The 24,953-nt window shown below is 40.1% G+C and overlaps 1 protein-coding gene across 3 annotated transcripts in view; it reads right to left on the bottom strand.

Annotated features, from left to right (window-relative positions):
* CEP126 (centrosomal protein 126) overlaps positions 1–24,953 on the bottom strand; it is a 1,197,756-nt gene that overhangs the window by 226,396 nt on the left and 946,407 nt on the right. For all 3 annotated transcript variants that reach the window (XM_044070978.1, XM_044070976.1, XM_044070979.1), the window contains one exon: positions 474–675. In XM_044070978.1, coding sequence (XP_043926913.1) covers positions 474–675 — 202 coding nt within the window. The remainder of the gene's footprint in view (positions 1–473; positions 676–24,953) is intronic.

The following is a 24,953-nucleotide window of genomic DNA, read 5'->3' as shown; positions in this document are numbered from 1 at the left end:
AAAAAAAAAAAAGGCAACAGGAAGAAAAGATCCACCATCTATGCACCTTGTATCTTTAGCAATCTAATAGTGCAGAACTACTGTGCTAATGACAAATCCAACCCTTTAAATTATTTGTTACACTGGCTTGCAGAAATGCATTCCTTCAGCTACGACACTGATTTTCTGTATAATCAATACTAAAGTGATAAATGATAGAGGAACAGTTTTCAACTTGTATACTGTTCTTACTTATGTGAAGAGGAATCGCATGCATTCTGTTACAATTTTTTGGGAAACTAATACTCAAGACTTGATAAAAATGTTAGTGTTTTTTTCCAGTCCTCTCTAAAGTTCTCTATAATATTAGGTAATGAATACTATACCGAGTCCAGCAGCACATTATTGTTTTTAAAGTAAAACACACATTAAACAGAGGTTTAGCATCATTAAATGAAACCAGAGCAGAACATTTTGGACACTCAGATGACTACCTTTAAACTAGAAAGGTGCTGTTTCTTGAGGTTTGTCTGTGTTTCTTCCAGGTCCTTTTGAAACAGAAGTTTATTCTGCTTTAGATCATAGCCACTCTTCTCCTGCATTAGCTTGGTATAGGCAATAACAGTTGTTGAGGGATGTTTCTGATACAAGGTACCATTGTTTGATGCAGGCAGATATAAAGATGAATCTCTAACCCTTAGACAGAAAATGCATTTATTAGAAATCAATACTGCATTGTGGTTTCATTTCATACTTTACATACATATAACTATGTATTATCTACTTCATTACCTTTCAAATTAGCATGGCAACATATCTGAAGTAATAACCAATACGTTCAAATATTACCTTCTCAGCTTCCACATGAACATGAAAGGAAGGACATTTTTCAGAATAATACATGCTTGGGACAAGCTAGTACCCTAACGTTGCAGACATTTCCGTATGCTGGCAATTCTAAAAAAACTGCCCAATGAATGTATGTTAATAAAAAATACACAAACAATCTACAATGTTTTGTAGACTACTTTATTTATTTATCTATCCTTTGCTGACGAGATTAGTCACACTATGTTAGTGGTCTCTTTTGAAGGGGAGACCATGGTGGCATTTACACTATTAAGGGAAATTTGGCCATGGCATCGGAGAACTTCCTCTACTCTTTTCAAAAGGTGCTATGCTTTGCTACTAATCTACTGTGCATCTGCTTCCAACTTATGTAATGTGTTTTGTGTGTAATGTTACATTGTTATATATGGTTACTCTCTCAATTTGTAAACCTGGGCTGACCCTGAAATGGTTTAGAAGGATCAGAGCTTTAACCTGGATAACAAATAAAATAAAATGTAATGAAGAAAAAGTAAAGTGCACAATTAATATGGCACAAATCAGCATGTTATGACATCAATATGTCACCCACCTTATTGACTGTATATACAATCCCCAGATGGCCCTATAGCTGATGCGTGAAACTTGTTTTAAGAATGATCAAATTATTACATAGTACATAAAGATATAGTATGTATTATATGGCAATCAAACACCTGCAGTATACCCGGCCTTGAATTTTCCACTGAGTCTGGAGAGGTGCTTCATCCTGCAGGAAATTAAACATTTGCCAGAACCTCTGCATTCTCAGTGACTGGTTACATAAATAAAAACTAATTTTCAACATTAAAAAACAGAAAACTATACTGTTAGGTACACCACAAAACTATCAAAACACTTCTCCAACAGGACCATTTCACATACTCAAAAATACTGTTTAAAAAATATCCCACAGTACACATACCTTGGATCCATCATTCAACATCCAATACCATATTCAGGTTATAAAAACAAAGTAAACCAAACACCTCTCCTCCTCTGTGCCAGATACATCTCCCCCTTTTTTGCCCCTACAGGTAAAGGGGTCCTCCTTCCCCAGCTGTAGTATGTACTGCATCTCAAAAAATCTAAACAACCTAAAAACCTTGCAGAGTACATGAATGCACATATGTAGGTGTTTGCAACCTTTTTATTAAAAAGAGAACATCTGAAATTGTTAACTGGGGTAGAGTACTGATCCTATTGGAGCCATATGAGTTTCAGCCCAGGGGAAAACACAATGGTTACATGACATAATATAAACAGGATGAATGACAAAATTCAATATACACATATTTTCAAAGTGAATATCATAATTGGGTTAAGGGACTCAAAGCAATAGAATAATGACATTATATACAGAGTGAGAGGCAAAAACACACAATATATACATGAATAATATATATATAGTAGAAATCAGAGCTGGCATGCTGAAAGAATCACAATAAAATAAAAAAGAAGCAGAGCAAGACATGTAGACAAAAGAAGGGAATAAAGAGGTTAAGTTATATGCCCACAGAGATAGCAGTTCTGTTTTCACAGAGTCATGAAATGTGTTTTTATTTGTGAATGGAAAATGGGGTAAGAGGAAAGATCTTTAAGAAAAGAAGGGAGATTCCCACAGTTTGGGACCAAGGACTAAGTAAGCATGGTCTGCTTCATCACTTCACTACTACAAAAATGCCAATAGGCTGTCCGTAGCCCAAAGAACTACCCTTCTGTTAGGAACACTACTCTTCACTCTCATTATGGAAGAAAGCTTTCCAGTTTTTGCTCAAACACTTCCAGAGAGATCACTTCCACCAAATAAACTAAAATCTCTCTCTGCATCCAATTCCCACTCACTAACTACTCTAATTTGAAATGCACCAACCATGCATTCTCCCTACTCTCTCCAAAAATTTGGGAAGCCATATCACAGTAAATAAAATCCTTACTGACACTACAACACTTCCAGAAGGAACCCAAAGACTACCTATTCAGGCAGGCCCACTGCCATGGTTCTTAAAATAATGCCATCACCTACACTGGAAAAGTCCTTACCTCAGCCATACCATCTTCCCTATACTCACACTCTCCATACACCAAGATTACTATAAATACTTTCTCTAACTACACCAAACACTCTACCTCTCCTTTCTCCTAAAACCATTTCTGACCTCATTCTGCTACACAGCACTCTCTCCTTTTCATTTTACCTCTTCTGTCTTCACGCTTAATCTTTTACTTCACTCCAGTGCTTCATACTTAGCCCCAAAATGTACACATGCATTTAAATGTTTTATTACACATTGTAAATATCTTGACTAAGACTATAACACTATATTACTTTGCATACACTGTAGAAACATTGTACATTTCCTTAAAATGTAATGACAGTTCTGTAAAGTTTAACTTAAATTGTATATTCTTAGTTGCAAACCTTGGTCTGTGCCTGAAAATGGTCCAGCGAGATCAATGTTCTATCCAAGTCAACAAATACATACATACATAAATGTTTCAGTGCACACATGAAAGGCCAACATGTGTTAATGAATATTATGGTTTTATTCAGAGTCCAGGTCTGTACACATGTAAGACAATTGTGCAAATTGTATTACTATGCCAATAGGTAAATGCAGTGACTGCGAATGAGTGACACTGTTTTTGAAATCTCAAGCCTGTGAAGAAGCACACATCTAAACTTTGCAGAGCTGAAAATATGTAAAGTTAGGTATGAAGAATGCAAAAATCTGCAAAAGATTCACAAATGTATTACTGCTGCATGTATTCATAAGTTTCTAACTACTTTCATATTATGTTAGACAGTCAGCAGTGACTGCCAAGTTGCACTAGAATTGTGATAACTTTCTAAAAAAGTCTGTAGTGATTGTGGCTCAGAGTTGCTGACCAGCAGCATACAGTAACTTTTATAGGTTTTTATTTCACTGTGAAGGTGTTCTTGTATAGATACCAGGTTTGGGCTTTTGTAAATAATTGGGGAATGGAAAAGTCAGAAAAAAGGTAAACAGCAGACATGGAAAACATGACAGGAAGGTCTTAAGAGGGATGTACTAAAGGATGTGAGAGAGAATGGGTATTTTTCTTTCTTTTTAGTTGAGATGGGCCCCTTTTTTCCCAATAAATATAAAGAAAGATGATGAATGACGAGTGTAGTAAGGGTAAGAGTGAAGGTTAGGAAAGAAATAAGGCTACTGACAAAAACATAAAAGACAGATTAGACAGAGGGGATAAGGTAGTGATACACTATGTAAGGCAGACAGACAGAGGAAAGACAGACACATGGAGGGGAGGCCATGTGGCCACCACCGCCAGTTCCACTCCAAACCATGAAACCTCCGCTTGTCCTTATGTTCTTGGGAATGGGGGGCCCTTGATGGTATGGGGGGTTTAAGGCCTCTAGTGGCTCTGTGGTCAGAGATGACAAGGGCAGTAAGTCTCGCACCCCTGAAGGAGACTTTGATAAGGGCCACATTGCTTCTCCACAGCCCTGTCTACTGAAGCCTCCTCCTTGTCCTGAAATTCAGGATGTTGACTTTCCAGGCTGCCCTACCACTGTGAAACAGGTATGGGATGGGCAGGGGGTGGTAGTGATCCTTCCTGTAGTTGAGCTGCCCCAGACTCAAATGGGTCTTCAAAACAAGACAAAAAAATGGAGACAAGATAAAGGACTCATAAATATTGCAATGCAAATGCTTTTATTTCACAGAATAAAATGCACCAATAATATTTTTATTTTTATTTTTAAATGTCAACAATCCAATAAATGACAAGCAATTATCAGAGCAATGTGAAGTTAGATGTAAAGATACAGGTACTTATAAGTTGGCAGTGCTGCATTGGATATCTGTCTAACTCACTCAAGCCTAAAACGCCTTTTTGTATATTCCAGTTCAGACCCACACTTCCTTATGGCGTCCAGAACTTTTTTGGTTCAGGCTTCTTTAACCAAGTGACTTACCAGCTAATAATAGGCAGTATTATAAAAGACAATTAACCAAATGACACCAAGATTATTAGTCTAGGATGTCCTGCCGTGGAGAAATTAACCTCTGTTTGCCACATATTATTCATATGTTCAAATTTATGTTAATATTTTTATACCGGAGATACTTATATGTTATGAGGTATATGGTATGAAGGCAATTCACTGTCAGTGCTGGTTTATATGACACTATACTGTTGGAAGTACTGCTAGTAGTTTGTTAGTAATTATGAAAATAAGTAATATTTCCACATGTATTTAATACTTCAAACAAATAGGGGACTTACAAACTGTTACATGACATTAAGTGAAACCTTAAATGGCAAGTGAAACTGAATGCTTGCCATCCACCTGTTTTGAATGATAGAAAGGAGTTTACTGCTTTCCTTAAAAGGAAAAAATTAACGTCATGTAACATCATAGATCATGTGTATTTAATGAGTGTATTCTTTGTAACACATTATACAGTCTGAAGAAGTCCTTGGTGGATGAAAGTGCTTACTGTGGATGTGTTGAATTAAAACGTTTTGTCATTATTTTTGGCTCTGGTTTAGTTTGATTTTATTTAAACCTTAGATATCGTTGAAGAAAACTATCTTTGGAATTTGCGCTGTAAGTTTTTAGATATATTCTGCATTATTTGTTTTGATAATTATGTAATTAAACATATGTTTATATATTTTCTGAAAATATTTCAATAAACATGCACTTAGGAATTTCTTGCATGAAAGCTTATGTGTGGTTAAAGTTCTAACAGTATATGTCTTGGTTGTATAGTTTTTTAAGATACGAACAATTTGTTAGTGAAAGTTTACAAAAAATATAATCTGGGGTTTGTGTGCATTATAATATATTACAGTATTTATAAAAAAATATGAATGCACTGACTCATCACTGCAAAGAAATAGAAGTTATGTACTTACCATAACGTTCCATGTGGAGTGTTCATCTCGCCTTTGTTCTTACACATGGGTTCGGAGCCGATCCTCGGCTCCGTGCCGGCCTCTTGCAAGCTCTGCATCGAGAAGAAGCTCGAGACAATCTAATACCCACAATCCCCCTCTGCCTTTACCTCAGATCTAGTTTGCAAGCAAACCAATCTACATAACAGCACATTCATGCCATACATCTATACATACATAAACAGACACATATAAGTATATGTGTATACCAACTATGTACAGAGAATAAAGACAGTAGCAAAAATGCTTCTGGCCAGGCATCAAAGAACGTTCTTCCTAAGGGTGGGAGGGTGGGACTGTAAGAACAAAGCGAGATGAACACTCCACATGGAGCGTTATGGTAAGTACATAACTTCTATATGTGATAGTGTTCAATCTGTTTGTTCTACACATGGGTAGCGTCCTAGCTCCTAAATCCTGAGGAACTCACGGGAGGGCGTTCTTGAGCACAGTGGAACCAAAGGTTGCTCTGTCCCTAGAAACCTTATCTACTTTATAATGAGAAATAAATGTATGTGGCTTAGACCAGGTAGCAGCCGCTGAAATAGCATCCAGAGGTAGGCGAGCTGCATGAGCCAAAGACAGATATTGATCTTGTGGAATGTCCCTTGGGTTTGTTTAGAAGGGGTTGATTTGCAGAATCGTATACATAGATTATACAATCAGTTAACCACTTTGAAAGAGTTCTTTTGGTAACTGCAAGTCCTTTCCTGCTATCAGCAAAAGCCACAAAAAGTTGATCTGTTTTCCTGTGATCTTTTGTTCTATCCAAATAAAACCTTAGCTGTCTGTGAACATCCAATTTGTGCAACATATACTCCATTTTGTTGGAGTGGTTTTTGAAGAAAGTGGGTAATTCAATGGACTGATTAATGTTGTTAATAGAACACACTTTAGGGAGGAAGGATGAATTGGTACAGAGAAACTCTGTCAGAGTGAAAGATTAGATAAGGGTGCTTGATGGAGAGAGCCTGAAGTTCAGAAACTCGTCTAGCAGAAGTAATGGCTACCAGAGAGAGAGTTTTCCAGGACAAAAATTTTAATGGGCAAGAAGAGGCAGGTTCAAAGGGGCAACATTAATTTAGATAGTAACAAGTTTAGACTCCAAGGTGGCGTAGGAGATCTGACCGAGGTCTAATATGAAAACTCCTTTTAAGAAGACTTTACAAAGTCTGTGAGCCATGATAGGAGCTCCACACTCTTCCACATGGAAATTGAAATGGCAGCCAATTGAACTTTTAGAGTAGCAGGAGAAGCACCCTGATGAAATAAGTCTGTCAAGAACTCTAAAATCTTATTCAAAGGAGCTGTAAAGGGATCAACGTGGTGTGTATTAAGCCCAGAATACAAAACGTTTCCATTTGCTAGTATATGTTTTAGTAGTGGAAGCCTTATGCGAAGCCACTAATATATTCTGGACTGCTGGTGACAAGAGATCAGACCTGGCTAAGTTGGGAATTGGAGCAGCCAAGCTGCTAGATGGAGTGACAGCGGGATGGGGAACCCCTGACGAGTGAGTCAACAGATCCGGCTCTGGGTCCAGAATCCAGGGTCCCCGAATGCAGTGAATTTTCAGGAGGGAAACCAAATTTGTGAGGCCAGAATGGAGCAATGAGAATTATCGTCCTGTGAAGGTTCCTGGCTTTCTGGAGAAATTTCGTATCAGAGGAAATGGAGGAAATGCGTACAGGAGTCCCGGGGCCAATCGTAAACCAGTGCGTCCTGGGGACTTCCCTGGAGGGTAATAGGGCAAAGTAGCTCCTGCATTTGGCGTTCATTGGGCGCAAACAGGTCGCAGGAAGGCTGGCCCCATGTGCGAAAAGCCACTGACTGTTTCAGAGACCACTCGTGCGGTAGCAGAATTGCTCTGCTCAGCTTGTCGGCTATGGCGTTGGATGACCCGGGATGTGCGTTGCTATTAAGCGACCCGACTCTGCCCACTGCCAAATTCTCATGGCCTCTCTGCATAGTTGATAGGACCTGGTTCCCCTTGTTTGTTTATGTACCAGACTACCGACATGTTGTCCGTCTGAACTGCAATAGTCCCTAGAGGAAGAAGGGGAGCAAAGTGTTGCAACGCTAGAAACACTGCCCTCAACTCTAGAACATTGATGTGCAGATTGTACTCCAAATTGGTCCATTCGCCTTGGACTGTCTGTCCATCAAAGATGCCCCCTCACACTAACAGGTAATCGTCGGTGGTCACCGTAACTGTTAGCACAAGCGGCCTCCCTGGGAAAGGTTACGTTTGGAGCCACCAGTTTAGGTCTGTTTTGCAAGTCTTTGTTATGAGAATCTCGTGTGTTAGAGGTAGCTGTTGAAATGACCATTGAGCAAACAGTAGCCATTGTAGAACTCTCATGTGCAGCCTTCCCAGGAATTGCAATAAGGAGGCTGACATGAGGCCCAACACCTTCAGAACTAGTTTTGCAGGAGATTTCCTTGACAAGAGTAGAGGACGTATGTGAGTCTGCAGCGATACTATCCTTTCTGGGGGAAGCCTCAGAATTAATTGCCGTGTGTTTAACTCTGCTCCTATGAACAAGATATTTTGTGATGGCTGAAGTAAGGATTTTCCGAAATTTACGGAGATCCCTAGGTGAACACACAGTTCAAGAACATAGTCTCTGGCCTGCAGTAGTTGACGCCGGGTGGTGGCTGAAAGGAGCCAGTCGTCCAGATACGGAAACACCTGGAATCCCTGGCGTCTCAAGTGAGGCGCTACCACTGCCATGCATTTGGTGAAGACCCTGGGGCTGAGGTCAGACCAAAGGGCAGGGCTCGAAATTGAAAGTGACTGGCTCCCAGCCGGGCGCAAATGATCTCTGGATGCCCTGGCCATTTTGATGTGGTAGTATGCATCCTCTAGATCTATTGAGCACATCCACTCCCTTCTGTAGAAATGGAAGGATCGACTGAAGCGTGACCATTGAACTTTTCTTTCTTGAAGTATTGAGGTAACTCAGGTCTAGAATGGGCCTCCAGTCCCTGTTTTCTTTGGAACTAAAAGAACCTTGAGTAAGTCGAATCCTTGCTGGTCCGCTGGGACTGGCTGGATGACTCTTTGTCTAACAACTTTGAAATTTCTAAAGCTGCTGGCTCATGAATACGGGAAGGCGAGTACATCTGGGAGTCTTTTCTTTGGAATGGGATAGGATAGAAAGGGTATGGTGTAACCTCTGGTAACTCGCTTTTACCCAATTGTCTGTAGTTATATCTTGCCAGGCCTGAGGGTAAAAGGCTAAGCGACCCGACTGCCTCCAGAGCAGGACAGTCGGGCCTCCTCTCAGGAGTGCTGGAAAGGTTTACCAGGAGTGTATCCCTGTCACCTTGATGTTGCGGACCCCTCTGCCGCCAGGGCGGCATCTTCCACCTCTGCCCCTCCTCTGCCTCTAGAGGGCATCACCCTGTGTGCCGGAAAGACCCTTGATTTTGTTTCGAAACCACATTTTCCCACCGCGTTGCCCTTTGGGGTACGGTCTGGTTGGGGTGGAAACGGACTCCGACAGCAGACAGAGTCTTTCCTCTTGTTCACACCGGTAAGGGTCTCCTTTACCTTGGGGCCAAAAAGAGTGGCACCGTCAAATGGGGCGTTGTAAAGGAAGACTTGAAGGCTTAGGAGCATAGGCATCCAGGATTGTCTAGAGCAATCGCTGAAGCTGCTGCCCTACTCGAACCGAAATCAGCCTCATGGACGAGTTAACAATCGATGTTAGGGTATTAAGTTGCTGTCACTTTCTCTGAGACAGCTGCATCTGTAGAACCCTGGAGGGTATCTCCCAACTCTTTGACTAGATCCCTCTGCAGGCGTGTAAAATGGGTCAAATAGTTCAGGGACCGCATGGAAAAAGCGCTGAACTAAAAATGCGCTTCCCATATCTATCCATCGTCCTAGAATCTTTATTAGGCGGATGGACAGGCGAAGAAGACTCCGACATCTCCTTTTCGTGGCTGCAGCCACCACCATAGCGTCTACTGGAACTCCTTTAGTAAGGTAGGACTTATCCTGAGGTGCTGTGATGTACTTGTTGGTTTCCTAGGAACAGGTTCCACTGTGTCAGGAGCCTCCCACCGCTTCGCAATAAGTTCCATTAGTTCGTCGAAGGCGGAGTGACCCAGGAGGAGGAAGGGCGAGCACCAAATGCCTTCAGCAGAACTGACTCATCCTCAGAAGGGGAAGGGACTGCCAGTCACCTCTCTGTTTCAGGATCTCCAAAATGTCTGAAAAAGAGGCATCTTCGAAGGTGACTTAGGGGACCCTTCTGACTCATCTAAGTCAGTATCAGATGTTATGGATTCTTGTGGAGAATCCAGTGTCTCCTCTTACAGTCTCTTCCTAGGGACTTCCTGGGAGCATCCGAAGAAGCCTCGGAGGAGAGAGGGCACCCTCCAGGGGTGGCTGGTGCGGCTGAGACCTTGGATGTGGCCGTGGGTGCAGATGAAGACAAAGGCCCTTTATGGGGAGGAGAAACTGCTTCCACTGATGTGGTTGTCTGGGTAGACAACACCTTCCTCATCAGGTCGAAGAAGAATCTCCGGCTCGAAGAAATGGGAAGAATCCCGACACGGGCACCTAAGGCATCGATCCATCGATCCGGAGTCGAGTGAGGGAACAGACCGAAAAGGGCGGTTCTGGACCGAGGGCTCCACAATCAGCAGATCAGCCTCTTCGGCTCCAAAGACTGAATCGGTCTCGGAGGAGGAATGGATGGAGATACAGGAAGGCCTTCAAGTTTCGACACCAGCTGGGTGGAAACGAAATAAGTTTAGAGAGGGCGAATGCTCCAGCAGCTTCTGCACCACACGATCCACATCGACATCCGAAAGTTTAGAGGAGGAACGGTCGAAGGAACCGAAGACGAGCCGACCTCAATATGGCCAAAGGAGGGAGCTCCATCACCGGTTCCAAGACTCGAGGCTCAGGAACCGACACCAGTTGAACACTGGGGCCCGAAGGCTGTGGAAGGGGTGATCTAACCTTTGAAGAAGAGGTCGGAGCCGATGACTTGGGCTCCGATGTCTTCGATTCCTTAGAGGACTGATGCCTGGTCAGAAGCATCCAAAGCCTCTGGAAAGCTGGTTTCAAAAGACCCTGTCCATTAGTTTCCTGCCTATCTGTCATGACCCTCCCACTGAAAGAGTGACAAATGGAGCAATCCTCTTGTAAGTGGAGAGGGCCAAGGCAGTACAGGAACTATGGTTGTCAGTGACCGACATTTTTGGCCACACTGACAACGCTTGAAACCAGACTTTGCCTTCTCAGACATTGTAGGTAATAAACAAGTCTAGAAACAAATACACAGTCAAATCCGGGAAAAATAGTCACAATCAGGTAAATGTCACAATCAGGTAAATGTCAAATCCGGTTAGTCACAATCAGGTAAATTTGACTCAATATAGTAGTATATGGTAAGGGTGTAGGCCCCAAAATACCGATAAAAGGTTAGCGGTACCAAGAACTATGGAACCACAACACAATCACACAAGGTAATACTGACAATATTAAGTTAAATAAAAATTCTCAATAAAATACAACAAAAAGTTATATCTTAGCTTAGAAAACCCTCGAGCTAGCTCCCAACGATGCGAATGCAGCAGCGGCAAACTAGATCTGAGGTAAAGGCAGAGGGGGATTGTGGGTATTAGATTGTCTCGAGCTTCTTCTCGATGCAGAGCTTGCAAGAGCCGAGGATCGGCTCCGAACCCATGTGTAAGAACAAACGGCGAGATTGAACACTATCACATTACTTCTTACTGGTGACATTACTATTTTGTTCAAAAAATATGTACATTTGTTTATCTTAGGCTTTACAAGTTTATTTTTTAGAAAATGCTCTGGAATGCTTTGAATCAGGCTCTGCTGAGCTGCATCATCTCTGGGATGTCTTACAAAATTCCTGAGGCTCCAAGACCAATCTAAGTACCTTTTCATTTATTTTCACTTATTTTATTGCACTTGCCTATCATTTTTATCTGTGCTTTATAGCTAATTTTTCACATTTGCACTGTTTTAAAGTAATTTACTGATTAACTACATTTCATTACTGCTTAACTGCATTTTACTGTTTTTCATTACTATTTAACTGTATTTTTCATATTACGAGTTCTGTTTTTGTCTGTAAGTCGTTAATCTGTGCTTTTCTGTCAGGTTTATTATGTTTTTAAACCTTAAAATAAGTAACATAGTCTGGATACAGGTTTGCTGCATTCAGAGCTGTTTGTTTTAGCCTTCTTTGTTTCTGGCAGCCATCATGTGTTTGCCTGCTGTGTTTCTGTCAGCCATCTTGTGTTGGTAGGGGCTTATCTTCTCTGCTAGTGAAAGTAGCAGGGCTGCCTGGACCTTGTCTGGCATAAGATGATTGGTAAATAAATCAGGGGCTAACAGGACTGGCTAGATTTCTGTGTTACTAGAATCTTCTATTTTTCTGGTATTTAAACCCCACATCTGAGCTGGTTTGGGCTTGTTTGAACCAGGCTCTGCTGAGGTGCATCATCTCTGGGACTTTTCACAAAATTCCTGAGGCTCCAAGACCAATCTAAGTGCTTTTTCATTTATTTTCACTTATTTTATTGCATTTGCTTATCATTTTCATCTGTGCCTTACAGCTAATTTATTACATTTGCACTGTTTTAAAGCAATTTACTGATTAACTACATTTCATTAGTGTTTAACTGTGTTTTTCATACTGTGAGTTCTGTATTTGTCTGTAAGTGGTTAATCTGTGCTTTTCTGTGAGCTTTACTGTCTTCTTAACCCTTAAATTGAGTAGTCACAGAAGACTCCTTTGTGAGACAGACAGATATTCCCCTCACCAGCCTGGATAAGGAGAAGGTCACGGTTAATTGTTTGTCAGGTGCCAGAATCCGCCACATCACACATGCACTCAAGTCTCTCAGCAACAGGTACTGTTATGACTCTGTCATAGTCCATTTTGGTGTGAATTACTTGAAATTTACCTCCCTAGACTATATAAAAAGAGACGAGATCGAACTCGCTGAATATGTGTCTCAGGCAGGTATGTTCCTAGCCTTAGGCAGCATTCTACTGTCACCCAGAATGATGCCTCAATACAAACAGAAAATGACTGACTTTAACAATTGGCTTAGTTTCTGGTGTCATTCCAAGGGGATCCAGTACCCGACAGCCTGGGAAGACATAATCGACAGACCAAGATGCTTTGCCATAGATAGCCTGCATCTGTTTCCCTTGGGCTTCTGGCAAAGCCTCTTGCCTCCCCCATACTGTTTAGGCAATGCCATGAGGTCAAAACTACCAACATGAAAATTTCATCAAAAAGCAAATTAAAGCCCATGTTGCTAAATGCTAGGAGTCTAAACATGAAACTGCATTCATTGCAAGCATTCTTAACTCTGGAAGATGCTGACGTTTGTGCAGTCACAGAAACCTGGTTCAAAGCTGTGGAGAGTACCCCAGCCATACCAAGTTACTCATCCTATCATACATTCAGACCCCAAACTGTGGGCAGCAAAGCAAAAACAGGTGGAGTTTCAATATATATTAAAGACATACACACCTCCAGGCTGGTCTAACAGTATGACGCACAGGAGTCACTCCAGGTGCAGTTGATCATTAACAAGATCCCTATTCTAATCATAGCTAGCTACAGGCCCCCACCTTTGACTCAAGATGCCTACTCCACCTATCTGGACCTCTTCGAATCTATCAAGATTCAACCCTTTACCCTGATCCTGGGCGACTTTAACTATACAACCACAGACTGGAAGAACTACTCATGCCAAAACACAAAGGCCCAGAGATTCCTTGATGTCACCAATGCAAATGCCTTGGACTAGCTGGTTGACACCCACACAAGATGTGATAATATCTTGGACTTGGTATTAACCAACATGAGTAACTACTGCAGTATCCCTGCATTGTCATCCTCCCTGGTAAGATTCGACCACAAAGCGGTCACTTTTGAAGTCACCATCTCCCTCAACCCCCCCCCCCCCAGCTAGGGTCAAACAAAAAGACTTCTCCAAAGCTGATTACAACCTCCTGAGGGAAAGTATAAACAGCTTCTCAGCCCCCTCCCCCTCCCCCTCTGTAGGAACTGGAATAAATGTCCAAACCTACAAGTATTTTATGAGCATTTATATAGCTGCATGGAATCAGGAATACCCAACAGGACAAAATCATCCTCCACAAGGAAGAGTAAACCTGTCTGGTAGACATCTGCAATAAATAACCTCTATAATAAAAGGAAAAATTCCTGTCCAGTACCAAGAAGGAGCAGGTGCCTAATTGGAAGTAATCTCTCCTTAGCCTGAACAAGTAAGTAAGACCACTATTGAAATCCTCCAAAGCAAACTTCGAGTCCAAACTGGCTACATCTACTAAAGACAATTATAAGCCCTTCTTCACATATGTCCACAATCTCAAATGAAGCAGTCAGATCTACTGGTCAAGGATACCACATACACAAATGTGGTAGATATAACCAACCTGCTGGCAGACAGATTCAGTGGAAACTTCACCCCTCTGTCCCACCCATAAGTAAACCAGGACATTCCCAGCACCTGACCCCCTCCTCTTATCTCTAGGGAGCAAGTCATCACTGCCCTCTAAAAGTCAAAAAATACAGTGTCCATGGGATCTGATAACATTGCAGGCTGCATTCTACATGAACCCAGGCAGGAACTTGCAGCACCATTAGTCAACCTATTCAACCAAAGCCTGAGTACCGACTTAATCTTAGCCAAGTGGATGACAGCCACTGTCATCCCTCTGCACAAAGGTGGAGTGTCCAGCAATCCAGGAAATTAGAGACCCATTAGCCTAACTAGCCTGATCTGCAAGGCCATGGAATGACCTTAATACTAAGACATTGGCAGCCTCCAAACACTAGATCCCACACAGTTTGATTTTCTCAAGGTGAGGTCATGCCTGTTAAATTTGTTTGACTTCTTTGGCACAGTCACCAAAGCCATGGACAAGGAGAAGATGGTACACACCACCTACCTTCTAGCCAAAGCCTTCAATACTATTCCCCACTCAGGTATAATAGATAAACTCGCTCAACTAGGCATCAATCTGTATGTTACCAGATGGGTAGCAAATTGGCTCACTGATAGAACCCATCTATTCAAAATAGGGGAAGCCACCTCAAGTAGTAGGCCCAAAATGAGTGGCATACCCCAGGGATTGGTCTTGGGGCCTCTATTGTTTGGGATATACTTTTCTGAGGTGCAAGTCAAAACCAGTAGACTATGGCTGATCAAGTTTACAGATGACTGCAAACTGGGCGCTGTCATCAATTTCCCTAGTGATGTGGACATCCTCCAAAAGGGTCTCACCCAAACAAATGACTAGTACCAGAAACATGGCTGAAACTAAATGCCAAAAAATGCATCATCTATTTGGGGAGAGTGACATCCCCACAAATTATCACATTAATAACAAGGTCCTATGCACGCAATCAGTCGTGAGGGACTTAGGCACCCAGGTTGATAGCAACCTGACTTTTGACCATCATAGTGCCTCCATTGTACGGAAACTTTCTACATGGCCCACCTCATTAGGAAGGGTACCTCAAACAGGGACAAGGAGCTCATAACATCCCTGTATTCTTCCCTTATAAGACCCATTATTGAGTACAATCCCCCTTTTGGCATGTATCTCACAAAGCACATGCAGGAGCTGGACAGAACACAGAGGCTCCTCACCAGGAGAATCCAGGGCATCAAACTTCTACCTTACACAGATAGGCTAAAAACCTTGTCCCTCTACTCAGTCTCATACAAACTCCTCAGAGGTGACCTCTGTCTGGCAAATAAAGCACTCTCAGACCCTGCCTTGATGGGACTGCTGCATATCTGCAAGTCAAGCTCCACTCGAGTAACCCGTACGCCAACCTCAACCTGGTCTGTGATATCAATAGGACTTGTTGGAGGGTCAGACTTGTGTCCCAGAGATCGCCCCTCCTGTGGAATAGTTTCCCTCTCCACGTCAAGCATAGTACCTTATTATCCCTTTTTAAGTGCAACCTGGATAACTGGATGGGGAACTGAAAATACACCCCTGGGATTCCACCTGTGTCCCTGCTGAACAGAAGTAGCAGGTGATGACTTGTTGGAACATGGTCTAAAATTCTTGGCTAGGCTTGTAAGGGCCTCAAGGCCAATAGCCTAGTAACTTCCTGTGATCCTATGAATGCAAGATGTGTATAGGCTGCTAGAGCTATGACATTCCAAACCCCACAGGTGGTAATAAGCTCTTATACTGCAGTAACCTAATCCTCAGAGCAAAAGAAAAATGTAATTTTTGAATACATAGTGATGTTTTAATTATATGATTTATTTTTAATTTTATTTTTTAATTACTATTTTTTTCTTCTTAATGGGGGGAAGCACTACTTACAGGGTCAAAGGACCAGCTGCTCTTGCCTCTTCTGAAAGAGGCAGCAGTTATACTTTATCTCTTCATGTCCTATGAAAAGAAGAAGAAAAAAAGGAACAATACTTGATTGTGTATATTTACAAAACATTGATAACTAAAGTTGTTATATTTTATTATAATATTTTCCCTCATCACTGTTACTGTACTGATCAATGTATCAGAAATAAGATATGATAAAGTTAATTCTACCACCATTCTGCCCCCCTGCTTCCTGACTGATCAAGTTATACATTTAACCCTGTAACAGCATAGAAACTGCCAGAACATAGCAAGTATAGTTTTATTACTTGCCTTTCCTGTTTTCCAGTTAAAAAGCACAGAAATTGAACTGTAGTTCTGATCTTATGTATTGCCTTTAAAATAAGTATGGAATACATTGCAGATTAAATGAAATTGTTGCAGAAACTTATCAACGTCTGCAAAAGACACATTCAGTAGAGTCACATAAGTGCCCCAAATAAATGTTGTAGTCAAAGTGCAGAGTACTGACATGCAGTAATAAAAAAAAAAAAAAAAAAAAAAAAAAAAAAAAATTAAACTGCAGGAGAAGAGCGAATATCGAACATCACTTTTCTCCTTTAAACTTCTTTTTTGCAAAGGGGAATCCCCCTGCACACTGATGTGTGGGGTTGGGGGGTAAGCCCCCCATCACATCTGCCAAACGTTATACATATTAATGCCATAAAAGCCATACTTCAGAGAAAAAGGAATATTCTGAGAAATGACCATCTTGGACTTTGTATATCTATGTCCTTTTTTTTGAATATTCAGTCTTAGTGTTTGAAATGGTTACCTATCACATACTTTAGTGGCAGGGTAATAGAGGTATTGATCTACTTATTTTTCAAGAATTTGGCTGCTATGGCAACTTTGCAGTTTGTCCATTTCAGCCAGGCCAGATTGATGCAGGTGTTGCTCTGGGTGAACGATTGTTTAAAAATAAGTCTAATAATTGCATGCTCTCTTACTGATGTATCTTCATGTTCATGTATTTATTTATTTGTTTGTTATTTTTTGTTTACAGGGTAAGTAGACTTGTCTACTGACCTGTTCCAGCCATGCATAAGTTCAAACAGCAGAAAATACACTGCAATCTTTCTAATCAGCAATTCTATATACAGCATTAGCCAATGATAAAATTCAGTACATACTGATACATTCAATGCAGACAAGGTAAGAATAAGAAAGTCCAGTCTGAGTGCACTGAAAGAAGTATATTCATTGATAACATACTTCTACAAATACGCAGCTCTGAAGAAACATGGCCTTGCTCAAAAGGACAAAATAATAACTTGCCATAGCAACAAAATTATTTTCCAGTAAATAGTTCAAAAGTCTTCCTGATATATATGGTGCTCTTGAAAGCAGCTTTGTAGTAAGAAGTGTTCAGGAAATTCCTAATACATTATCAATAACATGCAAGGTATCTTCAAAGAAGGTAATGAAATGATAATTGATAATTCTGTACAAAAATGTAACACTATTTACTTTTCATTTAATTTACACCTACGTTTTGTTATACACATTTCTGACTACAGATTTCATTAGCTGGGCTAAACCATACACACTGTAGTATAGCAGCAAGCAACTATAAAAAATGTTTCACATCTCATTATACTTTTTCACAGCTGTTGCAGAATTACAGTACTAAGTACATTTACAGTAAAAATAAAGCAAAACTTTGCAATTACTTCCATGATCTAGAAATAAACCTAGGAGATTAAAATGCATATTAAACATTGCATTAGTAATAGTCATGTCTTACTCACTATAGAACTCTGATCGGCTTTCCTATACTACAGTGACCAACTAAGCAAGCAGGTCAGGTCATCTTTTCTGCAGGTCACCATTATCAGTGGCGGCACTGTTCACCACTCTGAGGGATCCTAGTCAAGGAGGAAAGTCCATCTCTAAATTGCATCCAGATGCCCTGAGCTCTGACAGAAGAGTTAATTTTTGATGCCAGGTTCAAATTAGAATAAAGACTCGCTATGAACCTACGATTCCTAGGGCTTGAAATGCACCCACTGCAAAATGACATCATCAATTCATGCAGCTGGCACCTGCACAGTGTCAAAAAGTGGGTGCATGCACAGTCCAACTGCACATGCATTTGAATGAACTTGCAGTAGCTTGTGCATGGTGGCAAAGTTTTTAAGACAATGGGTATGTTGCACAGATGTACAATAATGCAATTCTACGCTATATGGAGACGAGCCCTGTTCTTAAGAGCTTCATACATTGAAGTGAATTTGTTGAAACTTTCAGAGTGTCACCATTTTGAATGTTGCTAATCACTGCATTTCTGTGAAATGTTAATGAAAGCCACAAATAAAGCCAATAGTTTAAAACAGGTGCAATTAAGATCTGAACAAAAGAATGTTCTTAACATTGGATTTTATTGTGAGATCTTCAGTAATAACGTCTGAGTTACTGGTAAGGTGAAAAATGTTTATTATAGTTGTGTAATCATGAAGTGTTTGTTCATTACTGAGTAAAAGACCCCTTTAATAATATGTCACAATTTCACAATAAACCAGTATTTAGTGCTTGTATCTGACTATGTCAGTGGTCAGAACCAGAGTGCAAAAATATTAATTGCATTTTACCAACTAAACTATTGTGAAATCAGGAGTAGGTATACAAATACATCTCCCTGCATTTTAATATCTCACTTTGTCTTTACTTTCATCTCAAAATACTTCACTACCACCCCTCTACTCAAAAAATAAAACTCATACAGGTCACTTCTAAACTGATACATTACCTCTCAAAAATTCCCCAGTGTGGTGATGTCTACTCTGACCCAGGCTGCAAAAACACACTAATTAATATAAATAGTACAGAACCACCTTTTCAAAACTCTGACTTAACTAACCCTCCTTCAGCCACCAATTTAAACAATATCTCTTCCCAACTGTACTGTTCTATCATTAAACCACTACCTAATCTATACTAATAAAACCAGCACATCAAATCCCTCACCCCATCATTTTCCCACTGGACTAACAAAAAGCATTTGTAACAAAATTTCAGAACCACATACCTGGATATCACAGTATAATCCTGATATTCTTGCCATCATAAAAATATGGTTTAAGTCTAGCATTAAAGATTCTGAACTGCTTCCTCTAGGCTATAGTATCATCACAGCTGATAAGCTCCACAAAAAAGCAGGTGAAGTAGCCTTCACTTTCCATGTTCATAATATCTCTTTCCCTAGTCACATAACATCCCCTAAATTCCAAAATACTGAAATACTTCTATCACTACTAAAGTTTAACAAAAAAAAAAAACAAATATATATATATATATATATATATATATATATATATATATATATATACATATATTTTGTTAGAGTCTATTATCTCACCTAACAACTTTAGAAGAGATCCTCTCCTGGACAATTAATAAAATACCTTATGAAAATAACATGTTAAAGGATGTAAATATCAGCTGGCAAAGCCTTATGTCAGACTTTCCTTCAGCAAGTATAAACCTTTATGGGTACAACTTATCAAAACACCCACTAGATTTATTAATACAAACAGTAAAGGTGCAATTCTAGACTGGATGTTGGTCTCTGACCACAGTAAATATACAACCTCTTGAACATATCCAGACTCACTTAACAGTCACCTTCCAGACTATACCCATAGAAATACTACCCACCAACCTAACACTCACCAACTTAAAATATCCCCAAACCCTTCTTAAATCAATAAAGACTTTTTTCATTAATATATTGAAAAGCTTTAATTGGTTGGTCCTAAAAACTCTCCCACTCAATGAGGCTGTCAATAATTTTAATACTTTATTCTACAATCATGCCCCACTCTTCAAAAAAGAGTGAATGCTAACCACTCAGTATGGCTCACTACCGAAACAAAATCTGCAATGTCTTGGAAAGAATGGTTTAAACTTAAAACTCAGAACCTGAATATAGGCATGCAGACAGTGAAAAAAAAACTAATAACCCAACTTAAATGCTGTACAAAACAGATGTAGGTACATAAAAGCACAACAAACCAAACAAAAACCACGTGGAAAGATAATGCAGCATTTTTAAAACACCAGTATTCTTAAAACACCATCATGTTTTTTTGGAAATTGAGAGCGCTCATTTCGGGAACCGGTACTTATCAGAATAACATTATTTCCTACCTAGCTCATTAAATACCTTCATAATTAAAGGACGAATCAACAAATAAAGAATAAAACTCAACTATATGTGCAAAATATTCAACCCTTCTATTCAGTATGTCACATTAATAAGAAAGAATTAAAAAAATAAAACATCATTTCTTATGAAGACTCAATGAAATATTGTGAAACTATTAAAAGCATGAACGTCATCAAATACAATTAAAAGCAATTATCAATGAATGCTTGAACTAATGCCCAATAATTAATCAATTACTTAAAAGCATAAAACATTGTAACTAGGTGGATAAAATACATAACCACTTTATCATCGCCCTTCCATAATCGATTAAATTACATTCAAATTCTGCTCAGGATCACTCCACTCCCCTACCCTACCCTCATTCCCACCCACTCCTGCTTCAAATAAATTTCTCTCCATAGCTCCCCTCAACTCGATCATCCAATAACAACTTCCCCTCCTATTCAATCATCCAATAACAATTAACACCCCTACCACTTCTTCATCCAATAATAAAACATTCACCCATTTGATACAACTTCAAAAACAATCTAGTATTCTCATATCACTTTACCTACTATGCCTCCTATCTATACTATTTACTAATGCATCTAAACTATCACTAACACATAACAGCTCGCAACACTTCTTCACCTTATCTAATATGTTCTCTATTCATACACCTATTTCTCTACTCTGCCCCCTTGTCCTTCTGCTATGCCTCTTATCTCAACTAACATCCTTATACACAACTTCTACACCTCACAAAATCACATCCATAACTGCCATACAATCCTCAGCTATTTAAAGCTACTCGGATATATCCCCTAGCCTGTACACACTCGACATTCTTCTACATACCAAACTAAAACTACTTCCTGTCCATAAAAGCATTCACAACTATATATCTATCTCCAGTCACCTAAAAAGAAACCTCCCACCTTTCACCTACCTGTACAAGTAATCTAACATATTTCTACATGGAGATATCCGCTCACACCTAGGACCCATCCCTTTGAATGCCAACCTCCCTAGTTCATATAAATCACTACATTTCACAACAATCAATCTTCAAAGTATCAGAAACAAAATACCAGAATTCCATGCCTGGATATCCCTGAATAAACCAGATATATTAGCTGCAACTGAAACTTGACTGAATTCCTCCCCCCAGGGTATGACTGCCTACGGGCTGACAGACCCTGTAAAAAGGAGGAGGCATTGCTATACTCTTTCCTAACACCTTCACTGTTGCCCCATATTCCAACCCTATTCCTCAATTCTCTACAGCCGAGATAGTTGTCACTTCTCACACAAAACTATTCTATGTATCTCTGCATCGTAGTCATATACATCCACCCAGACACCCCTTCTAGAACATATTCTTGCCTGGCTATCAAACAATATAAATAAAGACATAATTATCCTAGGCAATGTAAGCATAAACTGGTTAGATTTCTCGGGTCACTCTCCATCATCTAATATCAACCTCTTCAACTTTACACAGCTGATAACAGATAAAACTAGATCTAAGAGGAATAAAGACAGTGGCTCAAATCTTGACTGGATACTACTCTGACAAACAAAATCTCAACACCAGGCACACTTCCTTGCAGCATTAGTGACCACCTACCAACCTATATACTTGTAAAACCAACCCAACACCTTCCCAACACCAATACAAACTAGAAATCTAAGCAACTTTAATCCTATAACTCTTAATGAAACCCTTAGAAACATCAACTGGAATATACTAAGAGTCCTGCCCCTTGATGAGACTGCTGAGTTCTTCAACTCCACATTCTTCAACACCTTAAACAAACTAGCCCCAGTAAGACAAAAATGAGTAAAAACTAAGCAGGCCATATGACTGTCTAAAGCTACCAAGCAAATCATGACTGTCAGGGACAAAGTATTGGAAAAATGGCAAAAGTACAAGAATGCCACTGATTTCCTACAATTTAGACAGCTCTGTAATTAAGCAATATGCCTAGTCAATAATGACAGAAAAGAATATTATCTAAGCCTCCAAAAAAATTGCAAATAAAATCCAAAGAAATTTTGTAACTCCATCCCAGGTCTAATTAAATCTGGTACCAAAAACAACCCCTGTCCATTCCCCAAGAAAACAGCCAGTGAAATATCCTCCCTCTTCTATTCACATTTCATTGGCACAATAGCTAAACTTACCACTACCTTTCCCCAAACTAAGTCTAATACTAACTCTCATCCACTAACACCTCCTTCACAGGATACCACAACCCCCTCCCTACCCACCTTTTCTTTCTCCCCTATACTCATCACTATTATAACTAAACTTCTCCTAAAGCTGAAACCTGACGCCAATGTCCCTGACAACTTACCCCAGAATACCTCCAAATGTCAGTGAGATGCACTGCCTAATCCATCAGCAAACTGGTAAGGTGGTAATAATGCAGATATTTCTAATTTCTGACCCACTGCTATTCTCTTCCCCTCTCTCTAAAATCCTGGAAAAATGTATCCATTAACAACATCTACACTATCTACTACTAAAACAACTCCTCTCCCCAACTCACTGGGTTTAGGCCAGGTCACAGAACTACTACAACTCTTATTTCCTTTATGGACACACAGTTAATTAAGGTAGAAATGCTGGCAAATTTGTATCCTCACTCTTTCTTGATCTCTCAAAAGCTTTTGATATGGTCTCCCACCCTCTATTCCTCAGTAAACTCTCCACCCTAGGTATCTCCCCCCTCAACTCTAAACTGGTTTGCTGATTACCTAAAAGGCAGACAACAATCCACTATATGGCTCAACTCTTTCTCTCCATTTCTTGAATCATCTGCGTGTTCCCCAGGGCTCCATCTTAGGACCCCTTTTTTCATTATTTTTATAAAAATGTATCTGTTGTACAATATGCAGATGATTCAACCATTATTTGTTCTGCTAAATCAACAACAGAACTTCTGCAAATAACCCAGAATGCCTTTACTGCTACTGAAATGTGGATGGCCAATAATCATCTATCCCCAAACCCTAAAAAACAAATTGCCATTATTTACTCCCAAGAAAAACCTCTCTATTAACAAGACATATTTCACCATTCATTCTCAAAACACCACTACAGAGGTGGTCTCCCACATTAAATTACTAGGAGTTATTTTTGATGAAAATCTGACATTTGACCTCCACATTCACAATAATATAAAAAAAATTACTAGGAGTTATTCTTGATAAAAATCTAACATTTGACCTCCACATCCACAATAATATAAAAAAAAAAAACAAACCTAGGCGCCTCTACAGACATAAATACTTTAACTGCTCTACTAAGCATACTCTTACCTTAACCTTTCTCCTACATTCTCTCCTATATTGTGCTCCTCTCCTTACAAATATCCAGTCTTCCCTAAAAGCCAAGCTTCAGTCCTGCTACAACAAGGTCAGCAAGTTTGCAACCAATGCAAAATACTCTTTCCCTCACTGCATCACTGGTTCAAACTTCCAGATTATCTAACCTACCTACAACTAATTACAGCACAGAAAATCATTTACAAACCCTCAGACTACTCAGCCCCTTCTTCTGTTTTAACCCACTACAGTGGCGGATTAAGGCATGGGCACAGGGGTACACACTGGCCCCTTTTTAAACTTGGTTGTTTTTTTTTTTTGTTTTTTGGGAAATCAGGTGGCTGCATCTTTTCCTCACAATCCTGTTATCCTGTCGCATAACGCGTTTAACACACAGCAGAGATCGACTGGAGGTTGCAGTCAGAAGATTTTTTTTTATAACAATCCTCCTCCAACTGTATCTCCATTGTAATTTAGGCACGTTGGTGAGAGCTGTGATATCAGGACAGCCGAGGTGGTGCAGCGGTTAGCATTGTCGCCTCACAACAAGAGGCTCTCCGGGTCAATCGTCTGCTGGGGTGTCTTCGGTGCGGAGTCTGCATGTCCTCCCTGTGGTCATATAGGTTTCTTCTGGGTGCTCTGGTTTCCTCCCACATCCCTAAAGACATGTTGCAAGTGGATTGGACACGCTAAAAATTGGCCCTAGGTGTGAGTGCGTGCGTGTGTGTGCCTTCTGTGGAAGGTTGGGCGCTGGGCTGGCAACTCAACACCATAAAATCTCCACTGCCAATCATGAGCGGACAAGGTGATCCACCGTGGTGACCCCCTAACCGGGAAAAGCCGAGAGAGAGAGGTGAGAGCTGTGATATCAGTGTTAATTAAAATTCTGTCAGACAGAAGAAAGTTTATTTAGTCTAATTTTAAAATAAAAATACCAGGACAAATTACTTTGAATCTGCTCTGCAGTAAGGTAATTTGCTAATACTTTTCTTTTATTTTATTGCAGTACCAACACTGCACCAAAGAAACGGTACAGTTGAGACTGCCACTTTTGGTGTGCTAACAAACAGCAATATTACAAATGGATAAAATCAGTTTGAAAATGTCGAGAATCTCCATCATCCCAAGATAGTGGTGATTTCTCTCATTTGATTATCACATTTTGATAACAGAATGTTATTCTATAAGGTTGTGGCTTTCATTACTTTTTTTAAAAACATTTTATGAGTCTGCCTT

Source organism: Protopterus annectens, chromosome 5.part0 (assembly GCF_019279795.1).
Source record: "Protopterus annectens isolate FY-2018-M chromosome 5.part0, PAN1.0, whole genome shotgun sequence".
NCBI lineage: Eukaryota > Metazoa > Chordata > Ceratodontiformes > Protopteridae > Protopterus > Protopterus annectens.
The sequence above is the reverse complement of the archived record's forward strand: the minus strand, read 5'-3'. Positions and strand labels throughout refer to the sequence as shown.